At 45.4% G+C, this 18,445-nt stretch overlaps 1 protein-coding gene across 1 annotated transcript in view; it reads right to left on the bottom strand.

Moving 5' to 3' along the window:
- The window catches only part of mapk14b (mitogen-activated protein kinase 14b), a 41,462-nt gene that overhangs the window by 17,069 nt on the left and 5,948 nt on the right, over positions 1 to 18,445 (bottom strand). Inside the window, exon 2 of the mRNA XM_083772340.1 lies at positions 7,824 to 7,953. Within this exon, the coding sequence (XP_083628466.1) occupies positions 7,824 to 7,953 (130 nt within the window). The remainder of the gene's footprint in view (positions 1 to 7,823; positions 7,954 to 18,445) is intronic.

The raw sequence follows: 18,445 nt of genomic DNA, 5'->3' as shown, positions 1-18,445 counted from the left end.
ACCACAACACAACACACGTCACACACTGTTCTGACTGCATGAGGAACACACCACAACACAACACACGTCACACACTGTTCTGACTGCATGAGGAACACACCACAACACAACACACGTCACACACTGTTCTGACTGCATGAGGAACACACCACAACACAACACACGTCACACACTGTTCTGACTGCAGAGCTACTTTTAAACTAGCCTGGGGTCCACCTATGCTTTCTATGGCAGAGTGTGTGTGTGTCAATTTAACAAAGGTGCAGACAATCAGAAATCAGCAGTGAGCGACGTTTGTGCTATACTCTGTATGTCGTATTGAAGTGGACTCGGACCCAGACTACTGTATGTTGTATTGAAGTAGACTCGGTCCCAGACTACTGTATGTCGTATTGAAGTAGACTCTGTCCCAGACTACTGTATGTCGTATTGAAGTAGACTCGGTCCCAGACTACTGTATGTCGTATTGAAGTAGACTCGGTCCCAGACTACTGTATGTCGTATTGAAGTAGACTCTGTACCAGACTACTGTATGCCGTATTGAAGTGGACTCGGTCCCAGACTACTGTATGTTGTATTGAAGTGGACTCTGTCCCAGACTACTGTATGCCGTATTGAAGTGGACTCTGTCCCAGACTACTGTATGTTGTATTGAAGTGGATTCTGTCCCAGACTACTGTATGTTGTATTGAAGTGGACTCGGCCCCAGACTACTGTATGTCGTATTGAAGTAGACTCTGTCCCAGACTACTGCATGCCGTATTGAAGTGGACTCTGTCCCAGACTACTGTATGTCGTATTGAAGTAGACTCTGTCCCAGACTACTGTATGTTGTATTGAAGTGGACTCGGTCCCAGACTACTGTATGTTGTATTGAAGTGGACTCGGCCCCAGACTACTTACTGTATGTTGTATTGAAGTGGACTCTGTCCCAGACTACTGTATGTTGTATTGAAGTGGACTCGGCCCCAGACTACTGTATGTTGTATTGAAGTGGACTCTGTCCCAGACTACTGTATGTTGTATTGAAGTGGACTCGGCCCCAGACTACTGTATGTCGTATTGAAGTGGACTCTGTCCAAGACTACTGTATGTTGTATTGAAGTGGACTCGGTCCCAGACTACTGTATGTCGTATTGAAGTGGACTCTGTCCCAGACTACTGTATGTTGTATTGAAGTGGACTCGGCCCCAGACTACTGTATGTCGTATTGAAGTGGACTCTGTCCCAGACTACTGTATGTTGTATTGAAGTGGACTCGGTCCCAGACTACTGTATGTCGTATTGAAGTGGACTCGGTACCAGACTACTGTATGTTGTATTGAAGTGGACTCTGTCCAAGACTACTGTATGTTGTATTGAAGTGGACTCGGTCCCAGACTACTGTATGTTGTATTGAAGTGGACTGGGTCCCAGACTACTGTATGTTGTATTGAAGTGGACTCTGTCCCAGACTACTGTATGTTGTATTGAAGTGGACTCTGTCCCAGACTACTGTATGTTGTATTGAAGTGGACTCTGTCCCAGACTACTGTATGTTGTATTGAAGTAGACTCTGTCCCAGACTACTGTATGTTGTATTGAAGTGGACTCGGTCCCAGACTACTGTATGTCGTATTGAAGTGGACTCGGTCCCAGACTACTGTATGTTGTATTGAAGTGGACTCGGTCCCAGGCTACTGTATGTTGTATTGAAGTGGACTGGGTCCCAGACTACTGTATGCCGTATTGAAGTGGACTCGGTCCCAGACTTTTTCTTTCTGCCTGGAAATAAAAACAACTGGGTTTCCGAGGCTACTTTTAAACTGACCAGCTGAACAAGATCTACCCCCCCCCTCCCCCCCCTGAATATTATACTATTGCTGAAAATAGTTTTCAACCGTTAGATATGAGACAAACACACTTAGAATGGGAAATAGAAGGGTAGGTTTTTTTATAACGTTGTAATGTTTGTGGTCACACCAACAACATGTCACTGAAATGTTCTATTCGGTCCAGCGAGCGTCGCTCCATGTTATGATGACAGTGTTTGTTGTGATATCCTTTACGCTTTTCGAGTACTGTGTGTGTGTGTGTGTGTGTGTGTGTGTGTGTGTGTGTGCGTGCGCGCGCGCGTGCGTGCGTGCGTGTGCGAGAGAGAGAGAGATTACATAACAGGAAATCCACAAGGAGCTGAGCATGCTAAAACAACAACAGAAACAAGTGCAATGTTCCAGGTGGTCCCCAGTGGTCCAGGGACCACCAGTGGTCCTTGAGACAGAGGGTTCCAGGAGGTCCCCAGTGGTCCAGGGACCACCAGTGGTCCTTGAGGGGGTTCCAGGTGGTCCCCAGTGGTCCAGGGACCACCAGTGGTCCTTGAGAGAGGGGGTTCCAGGTGGTCCCCAGTGGTCCAGGGACCACCAGTGGTCCTTGAGAGAGGGGGTTCCAGGTGGTCCCCAGTGGTCCAGGGGACCACCAGTGGTCCTTGAGACAGGGGGTTCCAGGTGGTCCCCAGTGGTCCAGGGACCACCAGTGGTCCTTGAGACAGAGGGTTCCAGGTGGTCCCCAGTGGTCCAGGGACCACCAGTGGTCCTTGAGACAGGGGGTTCCAGGTGGTCCCCAGTGGTCCAGGGACCACCAGTGGTCCTTGAGACAGAGGGTTCCAGGTGGTCCCCAGTGGTCCAGGGACCACCAGTGGTCCTTGAGAGAGGGGGTTCCAGGTGGTCCCCAGTGGTCCCCAGTGGCCCCCGGACCACCAGTGGTCCTTGAGGGGGTTCCAGGTGGTCCCCAGTGGTCCAGGGACCACCAGTGGTCCTTGAGAGAGGGGGTTCCAGGTGGTCCCCAGTGGTCCAGGGACCACCAGTGGTCCTTGAGACAGAGGGTTCCAGGTGGTCCCCAGTGGTCCAGGGACCACCAGTGGTCCTTGAGAGAGGGGGGTTCCAGGTGGTCCCCAGTGGTCCCCAGTGGCCCCCGGACCACCAGTGGTCCTTGAGGGGGTTCCAGGTGGTCCCCAGTGGTCCAGGGACCACCAGTGGTCCTTGAGAGAGGGGGTTCCAGGTGGTCCCCAGTGGTCCAGGGACCACCAGTGGTCCTTGAGAGAGGGGGTTCCAGGTGGTCCCCAGTGGTCCAGGGACCACCAGTGGTCCTTGAGACAGAGGGTTCCAGGTGGTCCCCAGTGGTCCAGGGACCACCAGTGGTCCTTGAGAGAGGGGGTCCAGGTGGTCCCCAGTGGTCCCCAGTGGCCCCCGGACCACCAGTGGTCCTTGAGGGGGGTTCCAGGTGGTCCCCAGTGGTCCAGGGACCACCAGTGGTCCTTGAGAGAGGGGGTTCCAGGTGGTCCCCAGTGGTCCAGGGACCACCAGTGGTCCTTGAGAGAGGGGGTTCCAGGTGGTCCCCAGTGGTCCAGGGACCACCAGTGGTCCTTGAGAGAGGGGGGTTCCAGGTGGTCCCCAGTGGTCCCCAGTGGCCCCCGGACCACCAGTGGTCCTTGAGACAGAGGGTTCCAGGTGGTCCAGCTAAATGATGGAGACTCATACTCCTATTTTACCGCTCGTCAGAAATTTTCAGTAGCACCGAAGAGCCGAACCGAATAAAAGTCGGTTCAGCTCTGTAGAGCCTACAACAGGGTTCCCCAATTAATTTTCCTCAAGGGCCATATTTTGACTACGGTACCAGGCTGGGGGCCGAGTCGGCACGCGCGAGGTCGAGGTCTTGCCCTGAAATTAATGTTAACCCCATTTGAAAAGGACCCCCAGTTTGACATGCAGAGGCTACTGACCCCAATTTAATGCCATTTATTTCTGGGACCCCCCCCCCCCCCCCGTGGGCCACAAGGGGGCGCTCCGCGGGCCGCAGATGGCAATTGGGGAACCGTGGCCTACAATGTGACGTCATTTGAGGTTCGGGGGGGGGGGGGGGGGGGGGGGGGTCCTAAAGTCGTCTCTTCGGTGCTACTGACATTTTTTGACGAGCCGAAATCATTTCGGCACTACAGCGGTAGTATGGAGTATGGATCGGCCATCAGTTGGTAACAAATTAACCCTTATAGATCTTTAACTCTTGAGAGCGTAGAGTTACATTATTGTTAAACATTCTGCATTCTGCATGTAGAATAATTGTTATTTTTGATCGTTTGCCCGTTATCTCTCCTAATGGTACAACATCAATACAGCATGGAATTGTGGACAACAAATCCAACAATGAAAAAACGAGCTTGTAGATCTGCTATTCCTGAAAAATGCGTCACAAATATTTGAATATATATTATTTCAGAGCGAACGTTTTAACTCAAATCTTTGCTTCTGGGGGGGGGGGGGGGGTGCCTGGAACTACATATTTTCAATCGGGGGTCGGTGGCCAATTACATATAATTTGTTTAATTTCGACGTCAGGCCTAAATGGATTAAAATGGAAAACAATGAAGAGCCAACGAGAGAGGAACTGAGAGAAGAGAGACAGAACAGCATGCATAGTATTGTTGTTAGACACATACTGTGTGTCGTGTTCAGTAACAGCATGCATAGTATTGTTGTTAGACACATACTGTGTGTCGTGTTCAGTAACAGCATGCATAGTATTGTTGTTAGAGACATACTGTGTGTCGTGATCAGTGTTGTTTTTGGCAGCAAATTTAGATTTTAGTTTTAGTCATAGTCTCTTGAATAGGTTTCACTTAGTTTTAGTCACATTTTAGTCACCCGGAAAGTTTTAGTGTTAGACTAAATGTCATAAGACTTTAGTCGCCAAAACCTAGTTGATTTAGTCGAACAAAATGTGTTTTGAAGTATAATCCTTAAAACACCGCCTTAAGCGGGTTAAAGAACATTCATCATCATTTTTCGACCGCACTTGCTTGCTGCCTCTTTGCCGCGTATTTCTGCAGGGTACACTGACAGCCAGCAACCTGCCCACACAAGACACACACACACACACACACACACACACACACACACACACACACACACACACACACACACACACACACACACACACACACACACACACACACACACACACACACACACACACACACACACACACACACACACACACACACACACACACACACACACACACACACACACACACACACACACACACACACACCTCATTGGGCGGGAACCGGGTGCCAAAACAAAAAACTGCTGATTGGTCCTTTCAGCCTTTCCAAAAATCCAAAACCCCCACAGAGTGCCCCGGCAACAGCAACCACGAATACATCTCACAGAACACATACAAACCTGTATGGACAGTATTACAGCTCATTACTGTGCATACATGTATATATATACATACATCTTCGTGTTTGAGCACAAAATGCATTTTGAGAACCCACAAATGTTCACGCTTTGCAGCGCTGCAGCCATACGCTGCAGCCATACGCTGCAGCCATACGTTGCTCAGCGCTGCAGCCATACGCTGCAGCCATACGCTGCAGCCATACGTTACGTTGCTCAGCGCTGCAGCCATACGTTACGTTGCTCAGCGCTGCAGCCATACGTTACGTTGCTCAGCGCTGCAGCCATACGTTACGTTGCTCAGCGCTGCAGCCATACGTTACGTTGCTCAGCGCTGCAGCCATACGTTACGTTGCTCAGCGCTGCAGCCATACGTTATGTTGCTCAGCGCTGAAGCCATACGTTGCTCAGCGCTGAAGCCATACGTTACGTTGTTCAGCGCTGAAGCCATACGTTGCTCAGCGCTGAAGCCATACGTTGCTCAGCGCTGCAGCCATATGTTACGTTGCTCAGCGCTGCAGCCATATGTTACGTTGCTCAGAGCTGCAGCCATATGTTACGTTGCTCAGCGCTGCAGCCATATGTTACGTTGCTCAGAGCTGCAGCCATATGTTACGTTGCTCAGCGCTGCAGCCATATGTTACGTTGCTCAGAGCTGCAGCCATATGTTACGTTGCTCAGCGCTGCAGCCATATGTTACGTTGCTCAGCGCTGCACACAGACAACATATCTGGAATTCCTCATGGATGACTCAGTCAGAGCAGCAGAGCAAACGGTCCAGCACTTTGACCTTTGACCTTTTTACCCCCACCGGGAAACCCCTCTAATGTAGGTTAACCAGAGTTCCTGAGAATCCCGACTGTGCGTGCGTGCGTGCGTCCGTGCGTGTGTGCGTATGCCTCACACACCTGTGCCTAGCTCAGTGAATTATCTCGCCTCGGTGTGTTTGGTGTAAAACACGGAACATGACAACAACGTTCCTTTGCCCCGCAGTGACCTGGAAGGAATTCACCGTTCGGGCGGAAACAACCCCTAAGAGCTTCCTGTTAATTGCTTTAGCGTGATTCAGCTTTAACCCATTTTAGGCGGTAACCCCTTTTGGTGTTGGCATCATGTTATGCTTTAGCTATTGAAAAATAGGATGTAGAAGACATTTTTATAATCTGATCTCAGGTCAGAATGGGTTAAAAACCCATAGCGACACCCCTCCCCCCCCCCCCCCCCACAGGGCGGATAAAGCCACCCGGTTAATGTTTTCTTTATTCTCATTATCTCAGAGCCAACACAGACATGGACACCATAACAACGGGAGCGCCAGCCAACGGTGAGAGTTCTCCAAGGTACGCTCCAGGGCAGGGTGGGCAACTTTGACCATGGAGACGAGCCACTATATTTCCACACTAACTGCCATATAGGGACATATATTGCTGTCGTAGCAATACATTACATGTAATTTCAAATGCCTTTAATTATACTGGTGTTGAAGCATTGAGTTACTAATTTAGACTGAAGTAAATAAAGCGGGTCATGTTTGCATGTTGTGGAATTGTAAACAGCTGAAACCAATATTATATCAGTATTCTGATATTAACCTGAGGGCCACATTAAGTGAAGGTGGTGGCCCCCGGGCCGCCAGTTGCCCACCCCTGCTCCAGGGGGTCCGGGGGGGGGTCCCAGCGGGTCTCCCAGCAACATGTGTTGACGTAGCATCAACAACCGTTTAACAAAGTGGGTTTTTTTCAACCCATTTCATTTTATCAAGGTCCATTATTTATTTGGCATTTGAACCACACGGACCGGACCACAGTTTGATGACATTTTACTTCTCGGACCCCCACGTCGTTGGATATGATTTGGTCCACAATATAAGACCATTTCTCGGCACCACCCTTTATTCTCCGTTTTACTTTGACTTACGTTCTCCTGTGTTTGAGCAGACACAGACAGACGGCGTGACTTACGTTCTCATGTGTTTGAGCAGACGCAGACGCAGACGGCGTGACTTACGTTCTCATGTGTTTGAGCAGACGCAGACGGTGTGACTTACGTTCTCATGTGTTTGAGCAGACGCAGACGGTGTGACTTACGTTCTCATGTGTTTGAGCAGACGCAGACGCAGACGGTGTGACTTACGTTCTCCTGTGTTTGAGCAGACGCAGACGGCGTGACTTACGTTCTCATGTGTTTGAGCAGACGCAGACAGACGGAGTGACTTACGTTCTCGTGTGTTTGAGCAGACGCAGATGGTGTGACTTACGTTCTCATGTGTTTGAGCAGACGCAGACAGACGGCGTGACTTACGTTCTCATGCTTCATGTGTTTGAGCAGACGCAGACAGACAGCGTGACTTACGTTCTCATGCTTCATGTGTTTGAGCAGATGCAGACAGACGGAGTGACTTACGTTCTCATGCTTCATGTGTTTGAGCAGACGCAGACAGACGGCGTGACTTACGTTCTCATGCTTCATGTGTTTGAGCAGACGCAGACAGACGGCGTGACTTACGTTCTCATGCTTCATGTGTTTGAGCAGACGCAGACAGACGGCGTGACTTACGTTCTCATGCTTCATGTGTTTGAGCAGACGCAGACAGACGGCGTGACTTACGTTCTCATGCTTCATGTGTTTGAGCAGACGCAGCTCGCGGTACGTCCTCTTGGCGTGGATGATGGACTGGAACGGCCTGGACAGCTTCTTCACCGCCAGCTTCAGACCCGTCTGGACGTCATACACAGAACTGAGAGAGAGAGAGAGAGAGAGAGAGAGAGACAGAGAGAGAGAGAGAGAGAGAGAGAGAGAGAGAGAGACAGAGAGAGAGAGAGAGAGACAGAGACAGAGACAGAGAGAGAGAAAGAGAGAGCAGTAATTAACATCCAGAAAAGAGCATTCAAATTCCATAAGCACCTTCAAAATAGTAACCCCACCTCCTACCATCACCAGGCCTTAAAATGCCAAGAGGAGAACATGAGTAGGAGTCCCCTCAGTCAGCTGGTCCTGAGTCTTACCCCCACCACCCCTCCCCTGACTAAAACAACCTCCACTAACCAAATTATCAAAATGCAACAAGAACATTATATCACATATTGGAAAAACACAACAAAACAAAGTAAATTTGAATTAGGCCCTCAACCGAGAATACACAGTGGCAAACTACCTGACCACTGTTACTGATCCAAAACTGAGGAAGATGTTGACTATGTACAGACTCAGCGACCACCGCCTGGCAGTAGAAACAGGCAGACACAGACAGAACTGGCTGCCTAGAGAAGACAGACTGTGTTCACTCTGCTCTCAAGGGGAGGTGGAGACAGAGCTACATTTTCTGTTACAATGCGACGTAATGCAAGTATAAAGACATCAGAGAATCATTCTTCCATAAATTTAAAGAAAAATATAAAGAATTTGAATCCACCATTAATAACTCATCACTCCAATATGTTCTGGGAGAACAGTCCAAATACACAGTTTTGGCAGCAAAATACGTGTGGAGTTGTCATCGACTGAGGGACAGCCAGTGGACAGAAGAGAGACAGGTATATCTGTCTGAACAGGGTCATTAAGTTGCTGTTATGTTTATGTTTGTTAATTTATTTTCATTGTTACTGTATTGCTTGTTGTTCATTGTTGTTGGGATTTTTGTTGACTTTTGTTTTGTTGTATGTACGCTTTGGCAATGTAAAACATGCCTCAGCATGCCTCATGCCAAACATTTATCATGCCAATAAAGCCTTTTGAAATTGAAATTGAATTGAGAGAGAGAGAGAGAGAGAGAGAGAGAGAGAGTCACAGCAAAATCACAGAAGTCGTCACAGACAGATAAAAGGGACTGCTGTGTCGCGGCAAGTCTCATATCACATTATCAACTGTGTGACCTTTAACTCATTTAGGCCTGACGTCAAAATAAAAAAATAAAAATCTGAAATACCTATTTTTCTATGTCAGTGTCAGTGGTGCTCAATATTTCATGTCAAGGACCCCCAGAAATATCTGTATTTGGCTGCGGACCCCCATCTGAAAATATGTTGTCACAGGGACAACCTCGGAAGCAAAGATTTGAGTTAAAAAACAAAAACTGTTTCTTGTACACTTATGCAATATGGAAGCAATGATTTGTATGTTGTGTCCTATAAGTCCATGGTGCCTTGGATGCATGACACAAAAATAAAGAATCTATCTCTATCTATCATATTGTTATTGTTTATTTAACAGAGCGTGTTGACCGCTATCAGCTCTTTACTGTGCAGCACAACACCGTTTGGATTAGGAGAATGGACAACACTGTATAAATATAAATAACTAATACAAAAATATTGTAATTCTGACTGATATGTCTGGGACTGATTTGGGTTTAACTATGGTTCAGATTTAGCATAACATGGCCTTGTGAGGAAGAGCATTTCCCCGTTGTCTGCTAAATGCTTAGATTGTAGTGCTCTGCATATGGGCCGGGGGTCGCCACATTATTTTGGGGGGGTCCCCAAATTATTTCCCCACCCCTCGGTTTTTGCAACTGAATGGCTGGAAATTGGAAATTAAGAGTACACATGCATAAACTTTCCTTAATGACTACATCTACAGCTTACGCCTTTTATTGATTTTTGAAGGGACAGACAGTAGGCTGACAGGAAACGGGAAAGAGATGGGGGGATGACATGCAGTAAAGGCCGTGTCGGGTCCGGGAGTCGAACCCGCGGCACACTGCGACTGGATTACCAGTCCGGTGCCCAGACCGTTACGCTACGGCCTGGGCCATCTCTATTATTAAGGTTATTTTTGCAGTCAGTTTGTATTGGTGGTGGTAGATTTCACCTACAAAAATAGCTACCTACAAAAATAGCTCGCAGCTATTTTTGAAAAATCGTGAAAATGTGACACAAATCTTTGAATATACTGTATATTCTTTCAGAGTGAACGTTTTTAACTCAAATCTTTGCTTCTGGGAGAGTCCCTGGAACAACATATTTTCAGATGGGGGTCGGCCGCATATTACATTATATTTTTGGGGTGAAACTGACACAGAAACATGAGGTTTTTCAGAAAACCGTCAGGATTTAGAAGATATTTTTAGAACCTGATCTCAGCCTTTTTTCACATTATACCAAATGTAAGGGGAAAAGAAAAGGGGGGGAAAAGTAATAAATAGAAGGAACAAGGAAACACTGACAAATTATACTCGGGGAAATGCCCACATTACCAAATGAACCAGACGAAACAAAACCAAGAACGCCTAAACTCGTACGTTGTTGTGCTTTCTGCTCTGCAGCATGCCATACAACAAAGTGTCTTTAAGGACACTTCCGTGAGTGCTCTGGTATTCTCTGATTTAAAGCAGTCACGCACGCTTCCTTGATTTAGAGACGTGTGACAACTAGGCTTGGGCAATATGCCGATATTACCGTTTACCGCAATATTTGAGTATATAAATATGTTTTATTTAATAAACGTCTACATTACTGTATGTGTGTGTCTGTGTGATGAATTTACGAGTATTTCATTTTAAACAACTATAATTTGCCTAATAACTTAGTGTCCATGCATTGACTGGCACTGACGCTGAATTACGGCGACGAGGCGACAGCAGCATTGTCGGACCGCCTCCGCCCAGGAAAGCAAACAAAACATGGCGCCGGTGAGAGTAACAAGTCCTAGCAAGTTAGTTCGTAAAAAAACATCTGGAAATACTGCTGTTTGGCAGCATTTCGGGTTCCAGCAAAAATGAAAAAGGCAGATAATCGATAATACCGATTATCGCGGTATTATTCACGGCATCAATACCGATATCAAAAAATCAATATCGCCCAAGCCTAGTGACAACGCCTTCTGAGTGACTGGCAAAAAACTACTTTCTGGGCTTGACGGCCCATGAACAACCCAACAGAAAAGTCCTATATCTGATTGCATTAAACGACCTTAAACTCACTCACTTTATGCATGCCCATACACTCCATTCAGGTCTGACACTCCATGCGGGCCGTATAAGATTTGTCCCAGGGGCCGCATTTGGCCCGTGGGCCACACTTTGGACACCCCTGATGTATAGATCATCTAATTACACAATCGAACAGAGTTAAACAAAACTGAAAGTCTCAGGTTCAACTCCAAGTTCCAAATTCCAAGTGCTTGTCAGCTATAGATATAGACAGCTATGTGTGTCCCTGACTGAGTGGTGCAACCACTCCTATAGACAGCTATGTGTGTCCCTGACTGAGTGGTGCAACCACTCCTATAGACAGCTATGTGTGTCCCTGACTGAGTGGTGCAACCACTCCTATAGACAGCTATGTGTGTCCCTGACTGAGTGTTGCAACCACTCCTATAGACAGCTATGTGTGTCCCTGACTGAGTGGTGCAACCACTCCTATAGACAGCTATGTGTGTCCCTGACTGAGTGGTGCAACCACTCCTATAGACAGCTATGTGTGTCCCTGAGTGGTGCAACCACTCCTATAAACAGCTATGTGTGTCCCTGAGTGGTGCAACCACTCCTATAGACAGCTATGTGTGTCCCTGAGTGGTGCTAGATCCTACCCAGCCAATCACTGGCCTAGATAGATCCTTACCCAGCCAATCACTGGCCTAGATAGATCCTACCCAGTCAATCACTGGCCTAGATAGATCCTTACCCAGCCAATCACTGGCCTAGATAGATCCTACCCAGCCAGACACCAGTATATAATGTACAGAGATGGGGCAGATGGGCCCCATGCTCCCAGTGTGGGGGGGGGGGGATTTCCTGTCTCTGCGTAGGAGAACACAGGCCCGGCGGTTAAGATGATAAACCAGCCACATTCCTTCCAGGTCAATAACTATGGCTGCATGCCAACAGTAGATACAGTGATTTCAACAACAACAAATATCTGATGAAGAAATACGTTTTTTATTATTCTGGTGGTGGTGGTAGGGCTGGGGAGGGAACCTCTCTCTCTAGTGTCTCTCTAGAGACACCTTTGTGTTAGAGACAAACCAAAAGCACAAGTGAAATATAATATGGATCCTCACCCAGAACAACGTTGGTGCTATAATCACGATGCCCCACGCCCAGTTTCATTGTGCAACCTCTCAAAAAGGAGCAAACAAACACAAATACAACTTGTACACTTTTCCTTCTATAAACGTACATACTGTGCGCACATACACACACAGTCTCAGACAACCCATACAGAAACAAACAACACAATTCAATTTTCAATTCAAAGGACTTTATTGGCATGAGAAAACATACGTTTACATTGCCAAAGCAGAACACACACACACACACACAACACACACACACAATCTATGTAGCACCGTCGGCTGTTAATCTGCAGTACTATAAACATGGTCTACTCTGGACATACGCACGCACGCATGCACGCACGCAGCACTCCAATTTGTTAGAATTTAAGTGCAGAAACATGGGACCATAAAAGTGTGGGCTGTAAAACAAGGCTTTGGGAGAGCTCTGGCATCATGTTGTTCTGACTGAAAGGACAGGTTGAGCATACTGTACTAGAGGCTACAGACAGACACCTACTGTACACAGGGAGCTGGCATCATGTAGTTCTGTCTGAAAGGACAGGTCGAGCATATACTGTACTAGAGGCTACAGACAGACAGACACCTACTGTACACAGGGAGCTGTCATCATGTAGTTCTGACTGAAAGGACAGGTCAAGCATACTGTAGAGCAGGGGTGGGCAACTGGCGGCCCGGGGGCCACATATGGCCCCCACCTTCACTTAATGTGGCCCTCATGTTAATATCAGAATACTGATGTAGTATTGATTCCAGCTGTTACAATTCCAAACCCGCTTGAATTACTTCATGACTAGTATTAACATGTTATTGTCTTTTTGTGTCCAATGTAGTTATGTTAAGTTGTTAACAGTTCATAAAGTTAACATAACTATAACTAAATGAATTTGAAATTCAAAATAAAAAAGGGTTACTTTTCAGGATTCCAATTAACAGTTTGACTGCGGAAAACGATTTATCAGACTTTTAATCAAACCCCTTCACTGCCGAGATTGTTGTATTACCTTTAGAGCATACGCTGAATTATTTGGGCTTTTAATCCGCGAAAATCGAGCGAAAAAAGCTTCCCCCGTTTGTTATGAACGGCTGGACCACCCGCCATCTTGGTACACCCGGAAGACGCAGCACAGGACCCTCCTCCATGAGGCGTTGAACCCCATTCGTTTACATTGGCCTCAATTTCCCAGAAGCCCTAGCAGCCCACAGCATGTGACGATTTCCGTTTCCTCATCAAAACAGATGCATCTACACTCTTTCTCTGCGGCGAAGACTGATTTTCTTTTTAATTATTACATTGCGGCGGATTAAACACATAAAACAAAAGTTGCGTATCTCCGATATGGCAGCGACATTAACCTGGAGTAATCCATTCAAAGCACGGAAACTGTTAAAAACAATAGACAAAAACATATTCAGGTTTTCAATTAAAAAAAATAGCTGATCTACAAGCTCAAAACGCGTCACACTGCGACGCGTTTTGAGATCGGCTATTTTTTTGCTACGACAGTAATATGCACTGTGGCCCCTCTGGAGTGAGTGTGGAAATATATAGTGGCCCTCGCCATCGTCACAGTTGCCCACCCGTGCTGTAGAGGCTACGTTACAGACACGTACTGTACTGTACTGTCATAGATAACTGCAGATCATTAGGTGTTGTTAGGTGACTATGTTTCCCTTTCTCTTTTTATTCTCTCATGTTTTAAAGGTATATTCAGTGATTTCACTCAAAAAAGCTTAGGTTTCGTTTTTGGCTGTGGGACCCATCAGGATAGCGAGTCAAAAACGAAACCTAAGGTTTTTTGACCCCCAGGGGTTGACTGGGGAAAGGGAGGAACTCCTTATATGGTCAGCACACTCTATAGTAGGGAGGATTATCACAACAAAACAAAAAAAATAAGTGATATTTGAATTAAGTGAAATCACTGAATATACCTTTAAGTCCGTCTGGATTCAGAATGCTGCACTGTCTGAAGACTGTATACTGCACCTTTATATTATAACCCATTTAGACCTTCTACAAAATGTCTTCTAAAGTTTAGACATAACCTAAATGTCATGGTTTAGAATCTAAACCATGACATTTAGGTTATGTCAGTCGTTCTCAAACATTTTCATGTCAAGGACCCCAAAAAATATCTGCATTTGGCCGCCGACCCCCCATCTGAAAATATGTTGTTCCAGTGACCCCCCAGAAGCAAAGATCGGAGTTAAAAACGTTCGCTCTGAAATAATATATATTCAAAGATTTGAGTTAAAAACATGCGCTCTGAAAGAATATATATATTCAAACATTTGAGCCACATTTTCACAATTTTTCAAAAATAGCAGACCTACAAGTTCGTAGCGTGGCACTCGGTGCCGCGCTATGAGCTTACTGTATAGAATAGATCAAAAATAGTAGATACATTATAGAACATTGATATGATGTTTTGTTTTCTCGTTTTGTTTTGTTTTGTTGTTTTTGTTCATTTTTGTCTTGCTTCCTGTTAACTGTATTGTCCTGTCTGTCTTTGTTTTTGTTTTATGTTTGTTTGTTTTTGTTTTGTTTTCTTGTTTTTTTCTCCCTTCTGTTTGCTTTGTTGTATTATTTTACCTATGAAAGCCATTTATCTGTTAGGTTAGAAGGGTAGGCACTATAAGCTTAGGCTTCAGCCTACACCTTTTTGGTCAATGTTTCTTTTGCAAAAAGAAAAGAAGCAGGCACTGTATTGATTTGTTATAATGACCAAAATAAATGATACTCTACTCTACAAGGCATCAAGGCTTCTGTGGCTTTAAGACACTTTACTGAGCAGTAAATGGAGCGCTTCTTTCTCACGCTTTGTTGAACAGAGCAGCATATAGCTCACAACACAAGAGGTGAGCTGGTTCGTACTGTTAAAGGACCACATCACCCTTTTTTCCCCTTTTTATGACGCCATGTTCATGACAAAAAAAAACCTGTCATGAAAATGTGGTCTCACTTCCTTGAATCCTTCCTAGTCCCTAGACTACAAAGTCACACCTCGGTGCAGCCTCCCTCCCTCCCCACAAGGAGGGGAAGTGCACCAAAGCATCATGGGCATTATAATAAGGTTTGTTGGCCCTCGCTTGCGACAAGGAGAGACCAACACTGGTTTTTATTTATATATATAAAGCTCTAATTGGGAACTTACCTTCTTATTTAAATTCTCTTTTAAAATGGAAAACCATTTCTTATCATACACGCTCTCAAGAATATTTGATGCTTGAGCCCATACATGCCTCCACTACATCTGGAAAGTCTGCCTTCAAGTGCGCTGCCCCACACACTTGGAACACCTTACAGACATCACTAAAATACAGCTCTCTTCCTTCTCTATATCGCTTTCAACTTGACATATCAACACTGGTAAATATCAACTGTACCTGTTTTAATTGAGCACTATGCAATGTTCCCTTATTATTACCAGTAATTTTACTCTATTTATCTATGCTTTGTTTTCTTGTTTTGTCCTGTCCTGTCTGTTTTACAGAAACTTATTGTATTTGATACAATCTAATAATGCTGCCATGACATGCCTTTGGCTTTGACCTCTTTATTGGTAATAAACATCTACAATGCATACGTATTGTCACGCCACTATCAAAAGGATACAACGTGGAGAAAAATAATCTTAGAAGGCTTATTTCCTGCACGAGTTGAAACAATAATTTCTTCATTCCTGCCTGCATTCCTGAGCAGCACAGATAAAGTTATGTTGCATCATGTTCTCATGCAGTTGCGATATCAAGAAAATCAGCAGCACATGCTTGTGTTAATTGGGTACAGTCTGGACTCTGGGCAGGGTTTTCCCTCAAGCATGCTGCATTGAGATTCATAACACATTCAGAACACATCACTGCACGTTGTATGCTGCAGTCGGTTGGTTCTCATTGGCAGCTCGCAGGCTTCAGCATTGGCATATTTTCATTTATAAAGCCATTCTGGGTGACCTGCCGTCTTATATTTCATCCAAATTCGACCTGGTCCAAAACGGCCTAAACCTCAGGTCAAATGCTTGGCTGCGGTGTGTAGTACCAGCATTCAAATCGGAGGGGGGTAAAACATGTCTGGCCTTCTTTGGCCCTTGGTCGTGGAATGATCTACAGTCCAGACTAACATTGGCTTTGAAAGTTCCCTTGAGAAGTTTCAAAAGGATCATCTTTGATGTACAGTCCAACACCTGCACATGTTTGCATATGTACTAGCCTATGTTCATGCCTATATATTTATTATATCGGTTCAGATCGTGTAGGTTGTGTATATGGTGTACTTTGGTGGTGAGGTGACAACCGCTCCGGTGGTGAGGTGACCACAGCTCCGGTGGTGAGGTGACCACCGCTCCGGTGGTGAGGTGACCACAGCTCCGGTAGAAGAATTGTTATTTAGATCAACGGCAACAAAATATATCCTTTAGTTTTGGGATCTGAGAGGCTAAATCCTATCAAATGGTGGTCCGTGCGTGGCTCAAATGCTGAATAAATAATGGAAAGGGTTGACAACCACTGCCCTAAACCTAAAGCATCCAAAGCATGGACATCTCTGCAATGTAAAGTACCATCAGCGGTTGGTTACAAATCATGGTTGTAAAGTTGCCCGGACGGCCAAGGCTCCAAGAATCGACAGTCCAAGAATGTAGACCTTTTTTGGTATTTTATTTGCCTCAAAACACAGAGTGAACGACCCATGCTGGATTCGACTGTGCAGGCAAAAACAATACTTCCAGAATAACGACTTAACAATACACTTTCAAATAACAGAAAGTAAGAAACGAACACTTGACAACTAAACTAAGGAAAAACAACAAACCAAGAACTTAAGAAACTGAAACCAGGCTGTGCCTTCCTGGCCCTGGCAGCTCTCCCGTGGAGTTGTCTCCTTTGTTAGTCTCAAACAAAACTGAACATTTTCCACTCAGGATTCCCTCCCAAACATTTCCACTAGCCTCCCTTATATACCAGGTGAGACCCCACCCACAAGGATTAGTAATTGGACCAATCTACTCAACCCAGGTAAACCATGACCCACGAGTTAGACCAACTATAAAATTACACATTTCCTTCATAGAGTCTGAATGTTTTCCGAGGCATCACATCAAACACAAAACAATTACGATAGCATTAGGCAACACAGATAAGTAGTATATGATGCTACACATAGCCACACCTCCAAGGAGCTTGAAGACAGTCTGGAGCGTTTGGAATATTCAGTTTCACATTGTGGTGTCTTCTAGTGTCTATAGGGCACGGGTTGCCCCGTGACAATGGTCATAATAATATGTGCCACGGTGTGTAACTGTGTATGTAGCCCAAAGCTCTGAAAACAAGTACTTAGTCAACATAATTAGACCATATAGTTTAGTACTTAAAAGCAACAACTGGTGCAAGTCACGCTGGATTGCAGGTTTAAACCTGGAGCCTCTCGTTGACGTACGGTAAGCGTACGGTAAGCGTACGGTAAGCACATGAGATTAACATCAAGCGCGTCAAGCCGTCAACGCACCGCCACAGTATACCGTCACACCGTCAGTATAATAACCGTAACAACACAGCAAAGAAAATGCATGTTAAATGGCCTATTATCATGTCTGTGAGTGAGGGCCATAACTATAGTAAAATAAATCGATGTGATGCATTAATATAATAATAATTTATTTATAGAGCAGAGCAGAGCCTATATGTGGCATGTGCCTGGACCAGCTTATGATACCATACACTTCTACACATCAACTTAGACATTGCTCACAGGTTTACTTCAATATACCCAGTTGGCAAACAATAATTTATGTTCAAAGCTCCTTGTGACTGGAACAATCTACCTGTCCATATTCGTTCAATAACATCTTTTCATTTGTTTAAAACTGTGCTGTCCTCTCATCTGGAGACTACCTGTTCATGTTTACACTAATCATCACTGTAGCAGATCCATGATGCAGTGTTAGTCTACGTTATGTCCATGTTATGTGAAATGTTGTTTTGTTGCAGTTTTTGTTTTGTTTTTTGTTTTGCTGTTCGGTTGTTCGTTTCTTGTTCATCTAGGAATTGTATTGTTTTGTCTTGTTTTGTTTTGTCTGGTTGATTTGTTTGTAAAAAGGTGTCTTTATGAATCTTTGTGAATTGCGGACCCCCTTGAGCTAAAAGGAGATTGTTGTGAGCATATACTGTAGATTGGCTATTCTGTCAAATACATGTTGGGGGTCATGGCATTGTGACAA

The sequence above is a fragment of the Protomyctophum parallelum genome, assembly GCF_964188405.1.
Source record: "Protomyctophum parallelum genome assembly, chromosome: 8".
In the NCBI taxonomy this organism is placed as follows: Eukaryota; Metazoa; Chordata; class Actinopteri; order Myctophiformes; family Myctophidae; genus Protomyctophum; species Protomyctophum parallelum.
This window is presented reverse-complemented; position numbering and strand designations above follow the sequence as displayed.